This window comes from Lissotriton helveticus, chromosome 2_2, assembly GCF_964261635.1.
Source record: "Lissotriton helveticus chromosome 2_2, aLisHel1.1, whole genome shotgun sequence".
In the NCBI taxonomy this organism is placed as follows: domain Eukaryota; kingdom Metazoa; phylum Chordata; class Amphibia; order Caudata; family Salamandridae; genus Lissotriton; species Lissotriton helveticus.
The window spans coordinates 378,068,532-378,091,284 of NC_136060.1; the positions used below are offsets into that span (position 1 = coordinate 378,068,532).

Here is a 22,753-nt window from a genome sequence, read left to right on the forward strand (position 1 = left end):
ACGAACTTATTGCTCAAGGAGTGGTTGTAGAAACTGACTCCAATGTATGTAATTCTCCTATCATTCCGGTCCTGAAACGTACTGATCCCAATGCACCTCCAGTATATCGATTAGTGATTGACCTTCGAGAGCTTAATAAATGTATCATACCCCAGTATCCAGTAGTCCCAGATATTTCTTCCCTATTGACAGCCATTGATTCTGAAGCTACATTTTTCACTGTTATCGATCTCAAGAACGCGTTTTTCAGTGTTCCCATTCATCCAGACAGCCAGTACCTTTTTGGTTTTTGTTTAAATGGAAGGAGCTATAAATTCACACGAGCTCCTCAAGGTTTCACAGAAAGTCCTAGTATTTACAGTCAAGCACTTAAGAGACAACTAGACAATATTCACATGCCAACAGACACTGCCCTGCTCCAGTATGTCGATGATCTACTGATCACAGCCCGTTCTGAACGTGACTGCGAGCGAGCGTCACTTACAGTTCTGTATTTCTTAGCCGAGATGGGGCACAAGGTGTCTCCTTCCAAAATTACAATTCTGTGTCCAGCAAGTGATCTACTTAGGCCACTTACTGTCCAAGTGGGGTAGGCAGTTGACACCAGACCGTATCCAGTTAATAGCGAGTCTTCCACAGCCCAAGACACAGAAGGAGGTACGTGCTTTTATTGGCCTCACTTCTTACTGCAGACAATGGATTCCTCAGTATGCATTTCTAGCCAAGCCATTGATACAGTTAACGACACAGGAGGCAGCCGTATCGACTGTCCTCCCTTGGACCCAGGAACATACACTTGTTTTTAATGAATTAAAGAAAGCCTTATGCCAAGCACCCGTTCTAGCTACACCGAACTACAGTAAGCCTTTTACACTTTTTGTCACAGAACGTGATGGTACTGCATTATCTGTTCTCACACAAGATCAAGCAGGACAGTACAAGCCCTGTGCTTATTTCTCGAGCACATTAGATCCAGTAGCCCAGGCTTTGCCTGCGTGCCTCAAGTCAGTTGCAGCCACAGCTCTAGCAATCAGACAAAGTGATTCCATAGTGTTAGGACATTCCCTGACAGTACAAGTTCCACACTCCGTGGAAGTTCTTTTAAACCGAACACAGACTCAGCACTTGACAATTGCACGTTTAACAGGTTATGAACTGACACTGTTCCAGCCACACATAGAAATCAGACGCTGCAACATTCTAAATCCTGCTACACTGTTACCGTCAGTTACTTCAAATCCTGCCACACATGACTGTGTGGAAGTTGTTAACACTATGACAAAGCCAAGACAAGACCTGACAGACATTGCATTACCTAACCCCGACCTGACACTCTATGTGGATGGTTCATGTATGAGAACAAGTACAGGAGAACTAGTAGCCGCGTGTGCAGTGACTACTGAAACTGAAGTTATAGAAACACATCGTATTGACACCCTGTCTGCTCAAGCAGCAGAGCTAGTCGCTCTGACCCAAGCCTGCATACGTGCCAAGAACCTGAAAGTAAACATATATACAGATTCACGTTATGCATTCGGAGTCGTACATGACTTCGGAGTACTCTGGCAGGAGAGAGGTTTCATGACTTCTCATGGAACCAAGATTCAGCATGGTCTCCTCATTCAAGCTCTGTTAGATGCAATACATTTACCGACAGCTATCGCTATCATGAAGTGCAAGGCACATACGAAAGTTACTGACATCATTTCCCAAGGTAACGATCTAGCAGATCGAACAGCCAAGCTTACAGCTCAGACACCAGACATTCCAGTTAACACGACCCAGACATTTACTCCAGATCCGACTACTTGTATGACAGTTAAGGACCCTACACAAGATGTCATAGACATACAGTTACATGCTACTCCCGAAGAAATCAAGAAAAGGTCCGAACAAGGAGGGGTCCAGACAGATCAGGGATGGTTGACGAAGGGAAAAGCCACATGGTTTCTCCCCGACTCTATGGTTCAAGTCATTATTAATACCGCACATAGTCCAGCACATCTAGGAGAAAAAGCTATGTTAGACAGTATTCAGAACCTTTGGTTCAACAAGCACTTACGAGCTGCAGCCAAGCAGAAAGTCCGTACCTGTATGATATGTTGCCAGTTCAATCCAGGTAAAAGTGTCCCGGTGGAACAAGGTGGATTCCAACCTCCTGACCACCCTTTTGAAGTCCTCCAGATGGATTATATTCAGATGGAGCGATGTCGAGGTTTCAAGTATGTCCTCGTAGTTGTATGTGCTTTGTCCAGGTGGACAGAAGCATATCCAGTTCCAGATTACACAGCCGCGACCACTGCCAAGCAGTTGGTTCGTGAATTCTTTCCCCGTTATGGACTCCCTAGGGTCGTGTATTCTGATAACGGCCAGCCATTCTCATCCGAGTTAATGAAACATGTTTCCCTCTTGTTAGGGTACCAGTGGAAGTTCCATTGTGTGCGCCATCCTGAAGCAGCCGGTCTCGTAGAGAGACATAATCAGACCCTGAAAATCCGTATTGCCAAGACATGTAAAGAGAAAGGTGTAGACTGGCTAGTTGCCCTGCCAGTTGCTTTATTCTTCATGAGGATGGTTGCACATTCCAGATCAGGTCTGTCCCCTTATGAGGTCGTATTCGGCCGCCCCCCAAATATGTGGGGTACACCTAGACCCCGCAGTATTACAGATGTTTCCAGTAATATGTTGACAGATTACCTAGCTTCCTTGATGTCTGACCTACACTCTTGTCGTTCACAGGTTGCCGCCGCATTCCCAGACAATACCGAAGTGAAACCGCATGAGGTCATTCCAGGCGACCTCGTCCTTGTAAGGAACTTTGATCGTTCAAGTCCGCTGGAGCCTCGTTGGAAAGAGCCGCGACTTGTCCTCCTGACCACCCGCACGGCCGTGAAGTTGGAAGGCCGCAAGGGGTGGGTCCATCTGTCCCATATAAAGAAATTTCATGGACTACCAGACAAGACATTTTCTAAGAACTGTTCCATTTCTAAAGACTGCCTGAAACCAGACTTTGATCTGAATCCTGAACTGAAAGTTCCTCTGTTAGAGAAAACTCCGCCACAGGAGTATAAGTTAAAGCTCCGGTCTAGTAAAATAAGTCAGCCAGTTTAATTGTCTAAGTCCCTCTCGGGTGAAACGGTTAGACAGGTTTCTGACATGTATGAGATAGACCCCCATAGTGAGAGAGTTAGTCAAAACTCCATAAGATGTATCGTTTTTCTAAGTTTCTTATTGTTTCTAAGTTTGATGGTTACCTGCACAAGTTATGCATTACATTTATGTTTTCCAAGTTCTCATGTAAATAAGTTTTCTAATGCTACAGTAGAGCACACATTTAGTGATCTGCCTCCTCACGAGTTATCCTATCGTCTTGCTATGAGAAATAATACATTTATAAGAATGTTACACTATTCACACCAGACCAGCAATGCCACTAATTGTTGGGTGTGTGGTCGACTCCCCCCTTTCCAGACACCGAAGGGAGTTCTGCCACTATTTCCTTATCCGTTTTCATATAATGGTTCGTGTGGAGCATGGTCCACGTTAACGTCATCCTCCAATGATATGTCTCTTCTGAACAGAACATGTTTCCCAGACAAGCAAGGTCTCTCCCATAGAACAGGGTTAGATCTAGAGAATGAAGTTTATAATTTAGGTAATTATTCTTCGAATTTTATGGTCCTGAATGTTCAGTCTGATACTACTCCAGATTTACCTGCTATTTCAGTACTACCAGTTAAAGGCGAATTATGTGTCAGAAAGAATGGTTCCGCACATGTAGGACATAGTGATTGTACTACTACTGTCGAGTATAGTGACAGTGGGACATCTATTTTCAAAGCTTCACGTCATTCTTATTTTGTTTGTGGTCAGACCGCATATGTTTGTCTGCCCCTCGATTGGGATGGAACATGTTATATTGCCTTCTTACTGCCACCAGTTTTTCTAGCCCCATCTGATTATCACAGAAACACACATCTAGTACACGTCAGACATAGAAGGGAGATCGAGTCCCCAATTGTCGATCAAACTGAAACTACTCTAGAACAGTATCAAGACTTTAATAAAGGTTTCTTCTTCTTTATAGGACCTGTCCAGAATAGTAAGTTAATACGTAGGTTAACCAGAACCCTTGAAGCAGTAGTGAATGAGACTACTTCTGCTCTAGGTAACTTAACCGAAGAGCAATCTGCTATGAGATTTGTCGTGCTCCAAAATCGTCTCGTTCTTGACGTCATACTGGCCGATAGAGGAGGAGCATGTAGAGTCATCGGATCTAGTTGCTGTATTTTCATTCCTAATAACGCGCCGTCTGTTTATTCAGCTATAACCAGACTTCATAAAATTGCCCATCAGTTACACCAGAATCCAGGCACCTGGACATGGTCCGGTTGGCTCTGGAGTATCATATCTGCCTGGGGATGGAAAGTATTGTCATTCCTAGGTATTGCAGTAATGATCATATTCAGTTGCTGCCTATGTATACAATGTGGCCCTGCGATTTGCGGCATTTGTGCTACCTCTTGTATTCCTAGTCCTAAGTCCCGTTCCAAGACAATTCGAGACGAGCAAATGATGCTATATGAAATGATAGATGGTATCATGAATATAGATGTTTCCTGATGGAAACGTAGGGCACAAGGAGGGAATGTGGAAAAGTAAATTTTGCCATGTTATATGTGCCTACGTGTTCCCCATGTTATGTTATATGTGCATGATCGATATGCATGTATCCCCTTCTGATCGATTAAAGACGCAATTACAGTTGTGTCCATCTCCTGTATGTCAGTTTCCAGTCCTCGTGAATACAACGAATATCAGGCCTATGTAAAGCTACGTTGCCACGTTTCACAGTGTGCACGTTAATTCATTGAATTGTCCCCGTTTCTAGGCCTCAAAAGGGCCCGGACTCAGATTCAGCTCCTGTTTCCTGAACCCCCTCCGAGGAGCGATACAGCCCCCACCTGCATCCCTGACCTTTAGCTTACTTTTTGCCATGCAGTGCCCGGCCCGGCCTGGCTCTGCCTCCCAGTCTGCCAAGAATATGTTATGTTTCTAGTTATCAGTTCAGCCCTCCTTCTCTGCATTCCTGAGCTACTGAATCGCATCAATAATTTCCGTCATGGTCTAGCCTTTATGTCTCCATGAAAGGGAAATACTGTATTAATGTTCATAGAATATTACTTGCACACGCACTACATACAGAATTATGCATGCACCAGTCTTAGAGTCTATTAGCCTTTGCCCTGATAACTTTTGGATTCTATCAACATGTACTCTAAACACCAGATACTAGATATGCTTGGGTACATGTCGCTCTGACACTCCAGACTTTAGTCTCCTCTTCTAGCGCAGAAGTCATAGCCCCCAGTTTTCCCTGGTAACACGTCATTGCCCGTTTGCGCGCACCACTAGGTTAGAGGTCCCAGCTGCTCAGGTAGCCCCCTCCATGTTTCCGCCCCGTTTATGACATATTCTGTTACGTTTACATCACATGTCTATGTATACGCCCTGTACACGCCTTCTTGTTACATCATTTTGCCCTTATCTTTCGCGACTGCTACGAGTCACGCCTACTGCTACGCCTACTGTATTGAATGTAATGTATTTGTTTTGGTATATATACTAATGTATTGTTACTGAAAGTTAGCGCATTATTCCCAGATCCTGCCCCCGGCAGCTGCCATCCTATTCCCGTACAGGCTGTCCTGTTCCTGTCCTTTATGCCTGATTAAAAGCCTGTAAACTCCAGCTACCTCGAATCCTGACTCTTATTTATTGAGCTACCTGTTTATTGATTATTCTGAAAAATAGATCCGGTAATAAATTATTTATTTGATTTATGTCAAAGATCCCAGCTCCAACTTGAATACATTACTGCGGGAATTTGTCGCCTTCGGAGGCCTCTCTGGCGTTTCTATTAACTGGGGTAAGTCCCAACTCTTCCCTCTAACGCCGGCAATATCGGAGTTCCCGCTGGAATTCCCGCTCGAGTGGTGCACCTCTGAACTGCGCTACCTGGGCATACATATATCGAGAGATAGGGAGGATACCTTACGTGCGAACTACGGAGTAGCTATTACTAAACTAGCGGATTCAGTGACCAGATGGATTAAATTGCCCTTGTCGATGGCGGCGAGAATCTCCCTCATAAAAATGGTGGTTCTACCGCGCTTCGTATACTTATTCCTTAACGTTCCTTACTACCCGGGCTCATTCTTCTTCAAAACCTACGCTCTGAGCTTATACGGCTTGTATGGGGGGGCAAGCAGGCACGCCTCCGCTGGGCGGTTATGACACAACCGTACCGTATGGGCGGATTTGACGTGCCTGATTTCGAGGCATATTACTTGAGTGCTCAGGCACACTACCTGTATTATTGGCTGAAACCGTCACACTACATGCCGCAGGTGGCGGCGGAGGGTTGGATAGCCCATCCGCTACCGCTGGCAGGCGTGGTTCATGCCCCTACATCAGAATTGGATATGTATTCTAATACAGTGACCTGTACGATGGATGCATGGCATCGTATAGGGAGGAAGCTGCAGGCCCCATTACTATACACGGCTCGGATGCCACTGTCTTATCACCCGCGGATAGCACTCCTTCAAGAGGTGGGATTCCAAAGGCTGTGTCGTCGGCTCCACATTCATAAATGGGGTGATCTTTTCCGCGAAGGGCTATTTCGGTCTCGAGAGGATTTCTTTCAGGACAATGAACCCACCCCATTGGAGTTGTTTTATTATATTCGGTTACGGGAAGGCCTGAGGGTCTTGCTGCCGGTATACCCTCGTGAACCCCCCAGTGTGACCCACACTCACGGTAGTAGTGAATAGCGTTGATGGTGCGCATTTAGTGTCTCATATTTATAGAAGCCTACGAGAGGAAATGCCTGTTGTGGAGAGTACGGCCAGGGCGCATTGGTCATCAGATCTTGGCAGGGAGATAGCGGACGACCAATGGGAGTATAGTTGTGACCTTTCAGGAGCGGTGATGTCCAGTTGTCGTTTTAAAATAATACATTATAAGTTCCTTCATAGGTTATACTATACGCCGGCTAGGAAATTTAGATTTGGTCTGATTGACTCGGACAGATGTGAAAGGTGTGGTCAGGAGGGGGCGGACTTCTTTCATTTAGCGTGGACTTGCCCGCAAGTGCAGGAATACTGGTCACAGGTGTGTGCAGGACTTTCCCTTATGATAGGAGATGCCCTAACTTTAGATCCACAGCTGTTCCTACTAGGATACACTGCAAAGATTGCACGAGCCGTTAGGAAATATACTGACGTGGCAATATTACTGGCAAGAAGACACGTGGCGTGTAGGTGGAGTCGGGGCAGAGCTCCTAAATTCAAGGTTTGGCTGCATGACATGCTATACTGCCAAGAACAGTACGGTATATTTTCAGAATTGCTGCCCCTCAACTCTAGGCCAGCTGACATATGGGGTCCTCTGCAGACATATCTTCTTGCAACCGCCACACGAGGAGAGGAGGATGCTGCCACTGAGGATATTACGCTAACGTCTGAATCAGCTTGAACTTGCATGCCTTGTTTTGATCAGGGATGGATGGGGGAAACGGTGATATATCTATGCTGTTTTCGGCTTTCTGTCATACGAGAATTGATTATGCAAGAAATTATGTCGGATGTGTAGATTTAAGCCTGATAAATACAGTCTACTGTAAAGACCCTCGGCCCGGCCCCTTGATCGGTCGGCTGCATACCCTGTTTAACAGTATTTCAAGTGCATTGAGAGCTGCATAAGTACTCCTCCCCCCTAGCCTACTGAAGGGATGACCTGCTCCTTGGCTTCGTTGCCCTCAACCCCATATAGCAATTGCCAAGCTTGCAATCGCAGCTGCCCCAGTGCTTTGATCTGATTTGTTGGGACCTCCCTTTGGTTATGGCTCTGGTTTCTACCCATATGAGATCCTTCCTATATCAGACCCTCCAGGATATCGCGATTTGCCGCGAAATCGGCACTTTTGAAAAAATGCCGCGATTTTTACTAAAGTGCCCGCGAAATCGGCACTTATGTAGAAATCGCAGCGTGTTTTCAAAAGATAATGAATGCCGCTTTATCCTGGAGGATCTGCAGAGCGATTAGCAAGCGAAATAATGCGCAGACGTGTGTTTATCTTCACCTGTCTCGTTTCTCACATGATGGGTTATCTTCTACCAGCCCTGGGGGCTCATTGGCTGGTGACGGCTCTGGCGGGGTGTTGTCTCACTTCCAAGCGTTCGAGGAAGTGAAAGATCAAAGGTTATTGGCCAGGAAAACTAAGCTGGAAGCACCGAAAAAACTTAGGTGGGTTTGGGGCACGATAAGTTTTCCAAAAGACGGCTGAAAATCTCTGTTCATATTCCCGCAGCTCAGTCTGAGACAGAGACAGATGCTGTAGTTTTGTGAAAGAAAGGTTGCATTTAATGGTGGAAAACACAGGGGCTACAAACAGCAAACTCAGAAAAAAAACTCCCTCCATTAAACACCCGAACGCCCTCCCACTCCCACGCTTAGGCTTCAGAGCCCCTCACCCCTCCAGCTGCAACAAACCCTCAGACCTCAGTCTCCATTTGAACTTTCTCGGACCTCGTGGTCCCTCACTGATCAATTTCCCAATCAACCCCAGTGCTTAATTTGCGAAAAAAATATGTGCAGAAGCTCTAGTCAGTAGGCTACTCCAGTTTGCACCCCACATTGCCCTCCCAGGCAGGACTAACACAATTACTAACACTCCTAACATTGTGACAATTCATTCTATTCCAGGCCGCCACTAGGGTGACCAACTGGCATGGGTGTAAATTCAGGACAGTGAGAGCAAAAATTCAGAATAAAGGGTCAAAATTCAGGACAAAAAGTCAGGACAGAAGGTCAGAAGTCAGGATGAAAATTTGGGACAAATTGTACGTTTTGCATACACATCAGAGGAAGTCGAGCAATAGTGCATAAGTAAATAGGCAACCCACACAAGCACAAGTGAAAATAAGTTTATATTAGGTTGAGAGAGCCTTGCACTCACTGCGTCTGTTGTGTATGCGAGTGTGTCACACCTACGTTTGCATGTTGTTAAATAACTAAAAAAAATAAGATATCTGTGTTTGTTGTAGGAAAAATGGCCAAATAAAATGCCGCAAAATTGCCGCTAAATTTCCATATTTGTGCCGCTAAATTTCCATTTTTGTGCCGCTAAATTTGCTAATCCATGCCGCTATATCCTGGGGGGTCTGCTATATATGTCCTTACTTGACAAAAGTTCCACTGTGTTCGTATATGTGTATCGCTGCCGGCCTTGTACGGTTGTAGGCACACTGCTGTGTAACTGTGTATGTATGTCAATAAAAGTTTATAATCCAAAAAAAAAAAAAAAAAAATTACAGACTGGTGAAGGTGGGTGCTTTGGAGGGATTATCCTTTTAAGTCCTTCCATAAAAGCTTTGATTGGGGGTACTTTAAACAAAGACATGTGTTGTCTATTTTGGAGGTATGCTGCAATAGCAGCAAGATGTAATCTTATAGAAGAGTATGCCAAATTGCATCTTTGAAGATGCAATAAGTAACAGATAATGTTTTGGATGGAAGCATCTAACGGGTTGATTTGGTTAATTTTACAATAAATTACAAATCTCTTCCATTTAGCTGCATAGCATGCTCTAGTAGTTGGACGTCTTGCTTCCTTGATAATGTTCATGCAATCAGGAGGCAAATTAAGGTACCCAAACTCTAAGGGAGCCAGATGGCTAGGTTCATCTGATTGGGATCTGGGTGCCTGATTTCTCCATGGTTCGGAGTTAAAAGATGTGGCGAGAGGCGCAGTCTTTGGTGGGGAACTACTGAAAGTTCTAGGAACGTGGTGTACCATGGCTGTGTTGCCCATGTAGGAGCAACCAGGATCATTGTGAGTGACTGCTTTCGTAGTTTGCGTGCCACCAGCGGAATCAGTGGGGCTGGTGGAAAAGCGTACGCAAATCTGCCTGACCAGTTCATCCATATCGCATTGCCCTGTGACAACGGATGTGGGAACCTGGCGGCAAAGTACTGGCATTTTGAGTTTTCGTTTGTGGCAAACAGGTCTATCTCTGGATGCCCCCATTGCTGAAAGAATGGTCTGAGAACCTGAGGGTGAATCTCCCATTCGTGTAGCTGTTGGCTGTGCCTGCTTAGCAGATCTGCTAATTGATTGTCTTTCCCTGGTAGGTGTTCTGCTAGGAGAAAGATATTTTTTGGAATTGCCCACCTCCATATGCTCTGTGCTAGGTGAGATAGCTGTGGAGAGTGTGTCCCTCCCTGCTTTTGTATGTAATACATGGCAGTCATGTTGTCCATCCAGATCAACACAGTCTTGTTGTACAAGTACTTCTGAAAAGCTTTCAGTGCTAGAAATACTGCGAGCAACTCTAAGTGGTTGATGTGCAGTGTTTTTTGTTTGATTGTCCAGAGCCCTTGAACTGTGAATTGAAGTAGGTGGGCTCCCCAACCTGTCAGTGATGGGTCAGCTGTTAGTACTACTTGTGGAACCGGCTCTTGGAACAGTCGCCCCTTGGAAAGGTTTTGTGGGTTCCACCACTGCAGAGAGTTGTGAGCGCGACTGTCCACCAACACTAGGTCTTTTAATTGTCCTTGAGCTTGGTTCCACTGCCTTGCCAGGCATTCTTGCAGTGGACGCATTTGAAGGCGGGAATGAGGGACAATGAATATACAGGAGGCCATCATGCCTATGAGCTGCATGAACACTCGAGCTGGTAAGGAGTGTTGTGGCTGAAACTTTTGAATGAGACTAGATTTGGATATGCTTTTGCTACTGAGGTATCAATTGTGGCTCCCAGATATTGCTTTATGTGGGAGGGCTGTAGATGTGATTTTGGGTAATTTATGGAAAATTACCGACTGTGCAGCAGCTGGAGTGTTTGAGACGTATGGCTTGCACACTGCGCTTACGACTTGGCCTTTATTAGCCAGTCATCGAGGTATGGGAACACGTGGATGTGTTGCCTTCTGAGGTGTGCTGCTACAACTGCTAGGCATTTTGTGAAAACTCTTGGGGCCATAGTTACCCCGAAGGGGAGAACTTTGAATTGATAATGTTGCCCTTCTATTGTGAACCTGAGGTATTTTCTGTGAGCTAGATGTATAGGTATGTGAAAGTATGCGTCTTTGAGGTCTAACGTAGCAAGTAACGGGAGTACTTGCTGTAGAGTGATCATATGGAAATGCTCTGAGAGTATGTATTAATTTAGCGGTCTGAGGTCAAGAATGGGTCTGAGGGACCCATACTTTTTGGGAATTAGGAAGTATAGAGAGTATACTCCCGTCCCTTGATGTTGAAATGGGACTAGCTCTATGGCTCCCTTTTCTAGCATGGACGCGACCTCTTGTTGTAACAGTGTGATGTGTTCTTTGGCCATAGGACGATGTTTGGGTGGTATGTTGGGTGGAGTAGAAGTGAGTTCCAGGCAGTAACCATACTGGATAATTTGTCTCACCCACCTGTCTGTGGTAATGGCATTCCAGACTGGTAGGAATTGTTTTATTCTGCCTCTGACCGGTGTTGGGTGGTCCGGAGGGAGTGTGATAAAGTCACTGTTTGGTGGCAGTGGAGGCTCTGGTGTTATTACCTCCACGTCCCCTGCCCTTGTTATTGTTTCCCCTACAACCCCCTCTGTTGGAGCCTTTATTAAAGGTACTCTGGGAGATACTTTTAAATGAAGAGGAAGCCTGTGATGTGTTGCCTCTTGCGGAGCCTCTGTAGGAGGAGCGACGAAAGGAACCTCTGTGTTGTTGAAACTGAAGTGTGCCCATAGACTTAGCAGTTTCAGTATCTTTTTTCATTTTGTCTAAGATTGAGTCTACTGCTGGACCAAACAGGAAATCTGGGTTAACTGGTTGGTTGTGGATTGCACCTCGTTCTTAAAACCAGAGATGCGTAACCACACATGCCTGCGTAGTAATACACTAGTATTAATGGATCTTGCTGCCGTATCAGCTGCGTCAAGCACACATTTAATAGAAGCATTAGTTATAAATTTGCCTTCCTGAATGAGGTCGTTAGCTTTAGCTTTAGCTTTAAAAGGCTCTGGTAAGTGTTGCATCAGGCCTTCAAGTTCATCGTAGTGCGCTCTATCATAGCGTGCTAATAAAGCCTGTGTGTTTGCAATCCTCCATGAATTTGCAGCTTTTGAGGCCACCCTTTTGCCTGAAGCTTCTAGGATCTTAGACTCCTTGTCAGGAGGGGGAGCATCTCCTGTTTGTGAGTTGGCTCTCTTTCGGGCGTTTTCCACTACTAGCGAGTCTAAAGGCAATTGGGATTTGATATAGGCGGGGTCTGATGGAGCCGCCTTATATTGCTTCTCTATTCTGGGATTGAGTACACGCGCTCTGGCTGGATCTTTGAATATGTCTGGCGCATATTTGAGTACCCCTTTTTAACATAGGTAGTGTCCTGACATTTTTCTCAGAAGTAGGAAAGGTGTCAAATAAAAAGTCCTCTTCTATGGGGTCAGTGTGCATGTCCACCTTGTGAAATTTTGCTGCCTTATCCAGCAATTGATTGAAAAGAATGGTGTCGTCAGTAGGCGACGGTTTTGCAGGGTATGTGGAGGTGTCTGGGATGGGCTGTGGATCGTATGGATCGTTTTGGTCACCCCATGGGCTATTTTGTGTATCAGGATCTTGTGCATTTGGATCCCGTGGCTCATCAAAATCGGTATGAGGATCTACCACCATGTTCTCATCCTCATCATACTGTGAATGTGTTGGAGAGTAAGGCACAAAAGGCATATTAGGATAGAGAGGAGGAGGAGTGAAAGGTCTAGAGGGAGATGTCCCGAAGTCTTTTTTCTTTGGAGGAACAGGGGAAGGAGTGTCCGTGTCCAATGGTCTCTTTTTCCGATGATAAACTGTAACCTTTCCTGTTTCAGGGTTTATGTACAGTTTAGGTTGTTCCTCACTCACTGGATCAGGATGGAAGAGTTCTTCCTCAACTGTCCGTGGCACCGATGTTTTTGGCTTGGTAACTAGTCCATGACTTTTTGGCTCAAGATCCTTAGGTCGAGGAGCTGTGTTTGGTTTGACTGTTGCCTTAGGGTCGTAGGCCTTTTTCGGTTCGATAACTTTGTCGACGTTCTTAACAGTCTTTTTTGGTTCGACAACCTGTTTCGGATCGGCCGGGGTCTTTGGTTCGATACGTTTGTCTTGTTTTTTGTGCTAGACGACCTTTTTCGACTCGATGTTTCTGTTCGAGTCGACGGCTTTTCCCGTGTCGACGGGCGTTTTCTTCGGGTCGAGTATCTTCTTTCGATCAACGACCTTCTGTGGCTTAGAACTCTTCTTCGGTTCTAGAGCTTTCGGTTCGATAGCTTTTTTGGGTTGGCCGACCTTTTGTTCGAGAACCTTCTTCGGTTCGACGATTTTTGGATCGACAACCTTCTTTGGATCGATGCCCTTCGGTTCAACAACCTTTTTCGGGTTGACAACCTTTTTGGGGAGAGTGTTACTCGGGCCGGGTGTATCGAAAGGCTTAGTCTTGGGCTTCGGAGCCGAGCCGGAAGGCGGGGTCTCTGAAGGAGGTTGTCGATCTCGGCTAGGCCTTTAGGCGATGCGTCGACCGGAGCCTTTTCTTTTGGAATGTGCGGGTTGGGGGCTGAGTACTCACTTTTTGCCCCGGCGTGGTCTGGTCATCGGAGTCCGACTGGTCCTCAACGGTGACTATTTCTAGATCAGAGTCTACCGCTTCCGGGAGGTCTTGTTCATCATCGAAGATGTTCTTCGTTTCCGGTGCTTGCCGCTGCATCTCTTGCCTAGCGGCCCGCGGCCCGTCGATTCCGGATGGTTTTATTCGAACGGAATTGGGCACACGCTGAGCAAGTTTGTTCGTTATGGTCTGGTGATAAACACCTGTTGCATACTGTATGTTTGTCAGTATGCAGGAATTTGGCGTGGCATTGTGGGCACCTTTTGAACGGACTCTTTTCCATCGACAGCAATCCCACGTGGTGTCAAAAAGGCCCATCGGCCCGCGTCGACGACCGGATCGAGATGGAAAGTTTGGTTGAGTCAAGAAGTACCGAACGAGAACAATACCGTCGAGTTAGAAGGCCTTTTGGCCTCAGAAAGTAGGTTAGTTTCGTTTCCGAAGATGGAGTAGAGGAATAATATCCGAACCCAATGGCGGAAAAAACAATCTGAGGATGGAGAAGATGCCCATGCGCACTGTAGTCCAGGGGAGGAGTCACCTATCTCGTGATACTTCGAAGACTCTTCCAGGACAACAAAGTGCAATCATCCGGACCCAACACTAGGCGGCGATCTATGCACAGATATGAATTCAGCAGCCCACATGCCTCGAACACGATATATAAAAGATCTATTAAGGAGTTTTACCGTACTATCAGGCTTTAATTAGTTGGTTTCATTATCTTACTAATACACAGATGTATCACAATAGAATATTACCTCACTTGCGATATCAATGTTGGCAAACTGTTCTGCAGAAGTGGCTCAGAAAAGACCAGATTTTCAAAAAGGTGCTTGTTGTGCAATTCCCACGTCACCTGAAATTTCTTCAAATGTTCGTTTTCCTATTTACAATAGAAAAAACAAAAATTAGACTGAGAATATAACAACTGACTTCTTATCACATAGTGCATCTCAGAAGCTATATCAAGATGGATTACTTACATAGTCTGTACCAGTCAGAGAATGTTATAGTACAAATCCAAACTATGACATTAGCTAGCAATATGCTTCTGAATATATGCAACAATGCATTTATCATGCCACCGCCAACGCCCACGTGACTCCAAATTAGGACAATTTTGCATATAGTACAGCAGATTTACATCCTTTGACCAACTTTTGGTAACAGAGGTGCATGGTACAGACTGCGTAAAAAAAATTATTTATCCAAACTGCATTTCCAATTAGATCTACATTCTGTAGCACTGCAATACCAGGTATTAAGTGTTACAATTACCAAGCTTAATGATAAGAATTACACTAATAATGAGGAATGAAAATCTACGGCATTCATAATGAACTATAATATCTGCAATGTAAACATCTTGAAAATATGCTCAAGTATACAGGCTAACAGCATAACCTAGATAGCTGAAAAATGCCCACACATCTACGCTTCACCCAGAGTTCCCTAAATTTTGCGTCATTAGCTAACATGTAGTTCATGCAGGACTGAGGTGGGTATGGAAGATGAAACTAAGTAACAGGAACAGTGTTGTGGGCTAGAAGCCCAAAGTTACTGGGAATTAACATTTCCTTACTCAATTGAAAGGTTTCCTCCTACTCCCCACAGAACAGAATGCACAGTTGATGGATGATGGCTTATATGCATGCTAGGACTCAAGCAATCAGACTGCAAAGAGAGGCTTAATAAAGTGAATATACACTAGGGAACAAACACAGCGATAGTTCTTACAAAATAAGTGAAGACTAGCCAAGGCAGATAGTGTTCAGCTAGCTTTAATAGAGGCAGGTTTTTAGATGCCACAAATGACGGCTTCGCTCTAATGACAGTGCAGAAAAACGGGGCTATGAGATGGCCGATTCTAACAATGTTTAAGAGTATTGATCTAAGAGTGTGGCTTGGTGAGCCAAGATGGGGGACGAATAGGCCCTGCACTTCGCTGCAACAGCCCAAAATCTGTCATTTATCTGCGTCATTCGCCTAATTCTTTCTCCTTCCTGCACAGCCAGGGAACTGCTCCTGTACCAGAAGAGCGCAGAGCTGAAAGGTGCAGGGACTCAACAGGGACTGAGCAGAGCGGCAGCCCACCCAAAGGGAAGTCGACTTGCCGGGTTCTTCTTGCCAGCCTGGCCTGCACCACATCCCTCTGTGCGAGCACTTGGCTGGAAAAAAAAAATCACTGCAGGCCCCTGCTGCGGCGGAATACCAGAGTGGGCTCTCCACTGCATCCACTCTGTTGCTTTAGGCTGGACTGTGCCCCTGACACAGCTGTTCTCTGGCATCCCTGGACATCGCAAAGAGATCCTGCTGCATTGGGCCTTCACTGTGAGTGGTCCATGTTTCGGAGGATATAGCGTGGGCCTTGAGGGATATTTCACCAGCCAAGTAGACCTTGCAGTCAGCTTAGCTTAAGGCTACTGGTGGCCGCATACTGCTCTGGCTGGCGACCCTGCCAGGGGGTGTATCGACTCTGCAACTGCTTTGGCCTCACATTTTGCTGTGCCCTTTCGATTTGATGATTACCTGAAAGACCGTTTGACTTTACCCTAGTGCACTGGACAAACCAGGCTGAAGCAGACTGCTTGTGCTGTGGCATCAACTGCCACCCCAGTTCCAGGACAGCACACACTGGCTCTACAAGTACTGCATCACCTTCACAATCCATCTACTGCCTGCCCTTTATGAGCAGCACATCATGGGGAAGGCATCACCTTCACAATCCATCTACTGCCTGCCTTTCATGAGCAGCACATCATGGGGAAGGCATCGGCAGGACCCATAACTCGCAATCTTCATCCATTACAGAACCTACAGGCAACCTAGATTCAATTATGTAGGAAATAAAACAGTTGTGGTTCTGCTTTGAGACTAAAGTTGATGAATTAACGATTGAGGTCATCCCGCTCCACGATGACCAAATAAAAGTTGCTGACTACTGGTTGCAGACTGAATTCTTGTTACAAAAGATACAGCCCAAAGCAGAGGACTTGCAGAAACATATTATCCCTGAGAGACCGAATGCGTATTCTGAAAGATAGAGCTAAACACGTGGAAGGCCAAACGAGCAAAAACAACCTCCAGATCGAGGATCTGGCAGAGGGGACGGATGGAGAAGATTTTGTCCTACTTCGATCAAATCCATTATGTCACAGCAAGCAACCTTCTCAATAGAGAAGACGCAGTCCTAGGACGTCAACCCCCTCCTGGGTTTGGACCAATACTAAATCGGATCTGCCTGGGAGCTGTGTGCTGCCTTCTCCAGAGCAGGTAGTAGAGGGGCCCATCGGCAACCTAAACTGGCAAAGCTAAAAGATATGGGCCCCAGTGACAGTCAAGAGGAAGAGACTCAGCATTCTGCTCTACAAATTGAAGTGGTTTCATACCAGCTCTAGGACACTGAACTCAAACAACGCAATCTCATCCAGCGACACAAAATCCTATCCAATTAATCTCCGAAGCTGAATTTTAAAGTTGTTAATTAATCTGAAATAATGATGTGGAACCGACAGACAAAGTTTCAGGTAATAAACACTGGTAAACTCAAAAGGCGGGGCCTACTTGACCTATTTGCTTTGCCTTTGCTTTCTGTCAATGCGACTCAGCATTGCGAAAAACATTGACAAAGCCAATAGGTCTCGCCTATGCAAGAGCTAATGGCTGTCAGTGTTTTAGCAATGTTGAACTGCAGCATGGCTGAAAGTAAAGAAAAAAAGCACTGTGACACAGTCAGCTCTGACCACTTCATAACGTTTTCTTTACTTTCAGCCATGCTGCACAGCAGCCACACTGCTGTACAACATGGCTAAACAAAACATTGATAAAAACCAATATCTCTTGCGTAAGCGAGACCTACAGGCTTTGTCAATGATTTTTCATTAATTAGAGTGTATGCCTTTAATTAGAAGGGATTGCTCGTTTTCCAAATAAAAGACGACCAAAAACAGGAGGGTAAAATTCAAAACGAATATTATTACAAAAAGGAAATGCATTCACTTAGGAGGTCCTGGGGTCTGACGGGTTGTCTGTGTCCTTTCCTGAGAGCATGTACTGCAAGTTACCAGTTGCAGGAAGCTGGCTCTTTATCAATCAATCAATCAAGGACATTTATAGAGCGCACTACTTACGCTGCTACTGCTCGAACAGCCAGGTCTTGAGCTTCTTCCTGAAGGAGAGGTGGTCTTGGGTCAGGCGCAGGTCGGGAGGGAGGGAGGGAGTTCCAGGTCTTGGCGGCCAGGTGGGAGAAGGACCTTCCTCCTGTTGTCGTTCTTCGGATGCGGGGGACGGCGGCGAGGGCGTGACTGGCTGATCGGAGGTGGCGTTTGGGAGCGTAGAAGTTGATGCGGTTGTTGAGGTAGCTCGGGCCTTGATCGTGTAGGGCTTTGTGTGCGTGGGTGAGGAGACAGAAGGTGATTCTCTTGTTGACGGGAAGCCAGTGCAGGTCTCTCAGATGTCCGGAGATGTGGCTGCGTCGGGGGATGTCGAGGATGAGTCTGGCTGAGGCGTTCTGGATCCGCTGGAGTCTCTTCTGGAGCTTGGCGGTGGTTCCGGCGTAGAGGGCGTTGCCGTAGTCCAGTCGGCTGGTGACGAGGGCCTGGCTGACCGTCTTCCTGGTCTCGGTGGGGATCCACCGGAAGATCTTCCGTAGCATGCGCAGGATGTTGAAGCATGATGAGGAGACGGCGTTGACTTGTCTGGTCATGGAGAGGGAGGAGTCCAGGATGAAGCCCAGGTTGCGTGCGTGGTCTGTCGGTGTGGGTGCGGTGCCCAGGGCGGGGGGCCACCAGGAGTCGTCCCAGGCGGAGGGCGAGGAGCCCAGGATGAGGACTTCCGTCTTGTCTGAGTTCAGTTTCAGGCGGCTGGTCGTCATCCACTCGGCTACCTCTTTCATCCCTTCGTGAAGGTTGGCTCTGGAAGCGGCGGGGTCGTTGGTCAGTGAGAGGATCAGCTGGGTGTCATCGGCGTAGGAGATGATGTTCAGGTTGTGTTGGCGTGCGATGGGCGCGAGGGGGCTCATGTAGACGTTGAAGAGGGTGGGGCTCAGCGAGGATCCTTGAGGGACGCCGCAGATGACTTCGGTGGCCTCTGACTTGTACGGTGGTAGACGGACTCTGTGTTCTTCCGTCGAGGAAGGAGACTATCCATTCCAGTGCCTTCTCCTGAATTCCGACGTTGCTGAGGCGCTGCACTAGGGTGCGGTGGCAGACAGTGTCGAATGCCGCGGAGAGGTCTAGGAGGATGAGGGCCGCTGTTTCTCCGTTGTCCATCAGGGCTCGGATGTCATCGGTGGCAGCGATGAGGGCGGTCTCGGTGCTGTGGTTGGCTCGGAAGCCAGACTGAGGGGTCGAGGGATCCATTCGTCTCGAGGAAGGCGGCCAGCTGTTTGTTGACGGTCTTCTCGATGACTTTGGCTGGAAACGGGAGGAGCGAGATGGGGCGGTAGTTCTTGAGTTCGGTGGGGTCTGCTGTTGGTTTCTTTAGTAGAGCGCTGAGTTCGGCGTGCTTCCAGCTCTCCGGGAAGGTGGCGGTGTCGAAGGAGGTGTTGACGATGTCCCGCAGGTGGGGTGCGATGACAGCGTCGGCCTTGTTGAAGACGTGGTGAGGGCAGGGGTCGGTCGGAGATCCGGAGTGGATGGAGTTCATCATGCGGACGGTGTCATCGGTGCTGATCGGAGTCCAGGCGCGGAGGGTGGTGGTGGGCAGCGTTGCTGCGGTCGTTGTGTGCGATGGTTGAATGCTGAAGCTGTTGTGTATGTCCGCGATCTTGTTGTGGAAGTAGGAGGCGAGGGAGTTGCAGAGGTCTTGCGATGGGGTGATGTCGTTGTTTCCGGCGTTGGGGTTGGAGAGCTCTTTCACGATGTTGAAGAGTTCCTTGCAGTTGTGTGCGTTGTTGTCCAGTCGGTCCTTGAATGCAGTTTTCTTGGTGGCGCGGATCAGTTGGTGGTGCTTCCGGGTGGCAAGCTTGAGGGTGGTCATGTTGTCCGGTGTTGGTTCCCTTCTCCAGACTTTCTCGAGGGCTCGGCAGTTCTTCTTGGAGCTCTTGAGTTCGTCGGTGAACCATGGGGCTTTCTTGCTGCCGGGTCTGCTGGGCGGGGTCCTCAGAGGGGCGAGTTCGTCCGCGCAGTTGCTGATCCACTTCGTGAGGTTGTCGGCGGCCTGGCTGGGGTTCGCTGAGCTGGCCGGAGGGTGCTGACTCAGGGAAGCGGCGAGCTGGTCGGCTGTGATCTTGTTCCAGCTTCTTCGGGCAACCTGTTGCTGGTGGTGGTGGGTCGTCGTTCTTCTGAAGGTGAAGTGGACGCAGCTGTGGTCCGTCCAGTGGAGTCCTGTGGCGTGGCTGAAGGCGATGTCTTTGCTGGATGAGAAGACGGCGTCGAGAGTGTGTCCGGCGAGGTGGGTGGGGGTGGTCACCAGCTGCTTGAGTCCCAGGTTTGCGAGGTTTTCCAGCAGGGTGGTGGTGTTGCGGTCGTCGTTCTCCAGGTGGAAGTTGAGGTCCCCGAGGAGGATGTAGTCGGCTGAGGGGAGGGCGAGCGGGCTGATGAAGTCGGCGATGTCCTCGCTGAATTGTGTGCGTGGTCCCGGGGGTCTGTAGATGAGGGTGCCTCTGAGGGTGGTCTTGGGGTTGACGTGGATCTGGAAGTGCAGGTGTTCGGCGGGTGCGATGGTGTCGTCGGTGTTGGTCGTGATGCGGATGGTGTTCCTGTGAATGATGGCGATGCCTCCTCCTGTCTGGTTGACGCGGTCTCTCCGGATGATCTTGTAGCCGTTCGGGATGGCGGTGTCGGGCGCTGAGGAGGCGTTCATCCAGGTTTCCGTGAGGAAGGCGACGTCTGGGGCTGTGGTGTCGAGCAGGTTCCAGAGCTCGACGGCGTGTCTGTGGACGGAGCGGGTGTTGAGCAGGATGCACTTCAGGTGGGTGCTGCTGGAGTTCGGCTTGGTGGGTGCTGGTGCAGTGCAGGTCCGGGTGCAGGAGAACTTGCAGGACTGGCAGATGAAGGGTCCGTGGGTGCGTCTCGGGGTGGCTCGGTAGCATCCAGGGGTTCGGCCGGCGTTGAGTGCGTTGAGGGTGGCGGCGTCGTACGTCCGGCGGGTGGGCTGGGGTCTGCGAGGGCCAGGGGTCCTGGCGCTGGGCGCGGTCCAGGCGCAGACGGGCGCAGACGGGCTTACCTTTGGTGCACCTTCGGTGCTCCCGCTGCGCGCGTCCGCTGCGCGGTCGCTCTGGGGACGTCATAAGAAGGGAGCCGGTCGGGAGGGTCTGCGGGGAGGCGGGAGCGCGAGCCAATCGGGTGTCGGGGAGGCGGGGCCACGGGCTGGGGCGGCGGGAAAAGCTGGTGTGGGCTCGGCGGCCCTCGGGAGGCTGGGGCGGCGGGAGAAGCTGGTGTGGGCTCGGCGGCCCTCGGGAGGCTGGGGCTGCGGCAGCGGCAGCAGGCACAGGAGCGTGGGGGTGACCAGGCCGTAGGCGCAGTGGTCACTCCCTGGAACTTGCTCTGGCTCCCCTTCAGAAGGGAGCCGGTCGGGAGGGTCTGCGGGGAGGCGGGAGCGCGAGCCAATCAGCTGTCGGGGGGCGGGGCCACGGGCTGGGGCGGCGGGAAAAGCTGGTGTGGGCTTGGCGGCCCTCGGGAGGCTGGGGCGGCGGGAGAAGCTGGTGTGGGCTCGGCGGCCCTCGGGAGGCTGGGGCTGCGGCAGCGGCAGCAGGCACAGGAGCGTGGGGGTGACCAGGCCGTAGGCGCAGTGGTCACTCCCTGGAACTTGCTCTGGCTCCCCTTAAGAAGGGAGCCGGTCGGGAGGGTCTGCGGGGAGGCGGGAACGCGAGCCAATCAGCTGTCGGGGGGGCGGGGCCACGGGCTGGGGCGGCGGGAAAAGCTGGTGTGGGCTCGGCGGCCCTCGGGAGGCTGGGGCGGCGGGAGAAGCTGGTGTGGGCTCGGCGGCCCTCGGGAGGCTGGGGCTGCGGCAGCGGCAGCAGGCACAGGAGCGTGGGGGTGACCAGGCCGTAGGCGCAGTGGTCACTCCCTGGAACTTGCTCTGGCTCCCCTTAAGAAGGGAGCCGGTCGGGAGGGTCTGCGGGGAGGCGGGAGCGCGAGCCAATCGGCTGTCGGGGGGGCGGGGCCACGGGCTGGGGCGGCGGGAAAAGCTGGTGTATATAGTATACTAAAAAGATGTATGCTGTGTATAGAGTACAGGTACCCCTTAAGAGCAGAAAACCAAAGGTGCTCTAAGGTAGTGCGTTCTAGAAGCCAGAGGCTTATCAGAGAGGAGTGTAAGACATTTGTCTGTCTCTCACACACACACACACAATCAAAAGAGAACCACACAAATTTAGAAAAGAGGTATTTTTATATTATATATATATTTCTTTTTCCTGAACTTCATAATTAGGTAAGTACTTTCTCGGTTTTAGCAATGTTAACTAACAGTGCATTTTTATGTGTAAAGCTTTCCTTTTCCTATGGGAGAAACAACATTCACTTCATACAAATATTGCAATGTGTTTCCATGGGACCCCTTCCGGTTGGGAGGTGGTAGGGAAATACGGACTAAAGTACCTCTAACTGGGTGCATGTATTGATAATTCCATCACTGGAATCAGTGTGCATCTAATAATAGGAGATGTTTGGTTTCAGTGAAGCAATCATGTCCATGTAGCTATGGAGCTCAGTCATCAGTGCCCAGTATGTGAATTCAAGATTGCTTCCCTGTTCACTTGTAATATCCAATTAACGACTTAGCCATCACAGGGGCATATCTGCTCATACAGATATGACCAGACTTGTAATATAAGGAGCCCTGCCTTAGGGCTGAAAGGCCAGCCGTATGAGTGACTTACATATACTGCATGGAGTGTCTGCAGGCATGGCACACAGGAGGTGTGCCATGTCATGTCTTCACTTTTGTCTGCACCTTTTCACGCAGCTTGCAATGGCAGTTTGCACGAATGTGTGGAGGGGTCCCTTAGGATGGCAAAATACATGATGCGGCCCTTAGGGACCATATTTAGTATCCATACCCTAAGCACCAGGGGTACCATTTACTAGGGACTTACATGGTGCTAAAGGCATGGTC

At 48.7% G+C, this 22,753-nt stretch overlaps 1 protein-coding gene across 2 annotated transcripts in view; it reads right to left on the reverse strand.

Annotated features, from left to right (window-relative positions):
- FAM193A (family with sequence similarity 193 member A) overlaps positions 1-22,753 on the reverse strand; it is a 542,579-nt gene that overhangs the window by 334,941 nt on the left and 184,885 nt on the right. For both annotated transcript variants that reach the window (XM_078678579.1, XM_078678578.1), the window contains exon 7: positions 14,452-14,576. In XM_078678579.1, the coding sequence (XP_078534705.1) occupies positions 14,452-14,576 (125 nt within the window). The remainder of the gene's footprint in view (positions 1-14,451; positions 14,577-22,753) is intronic.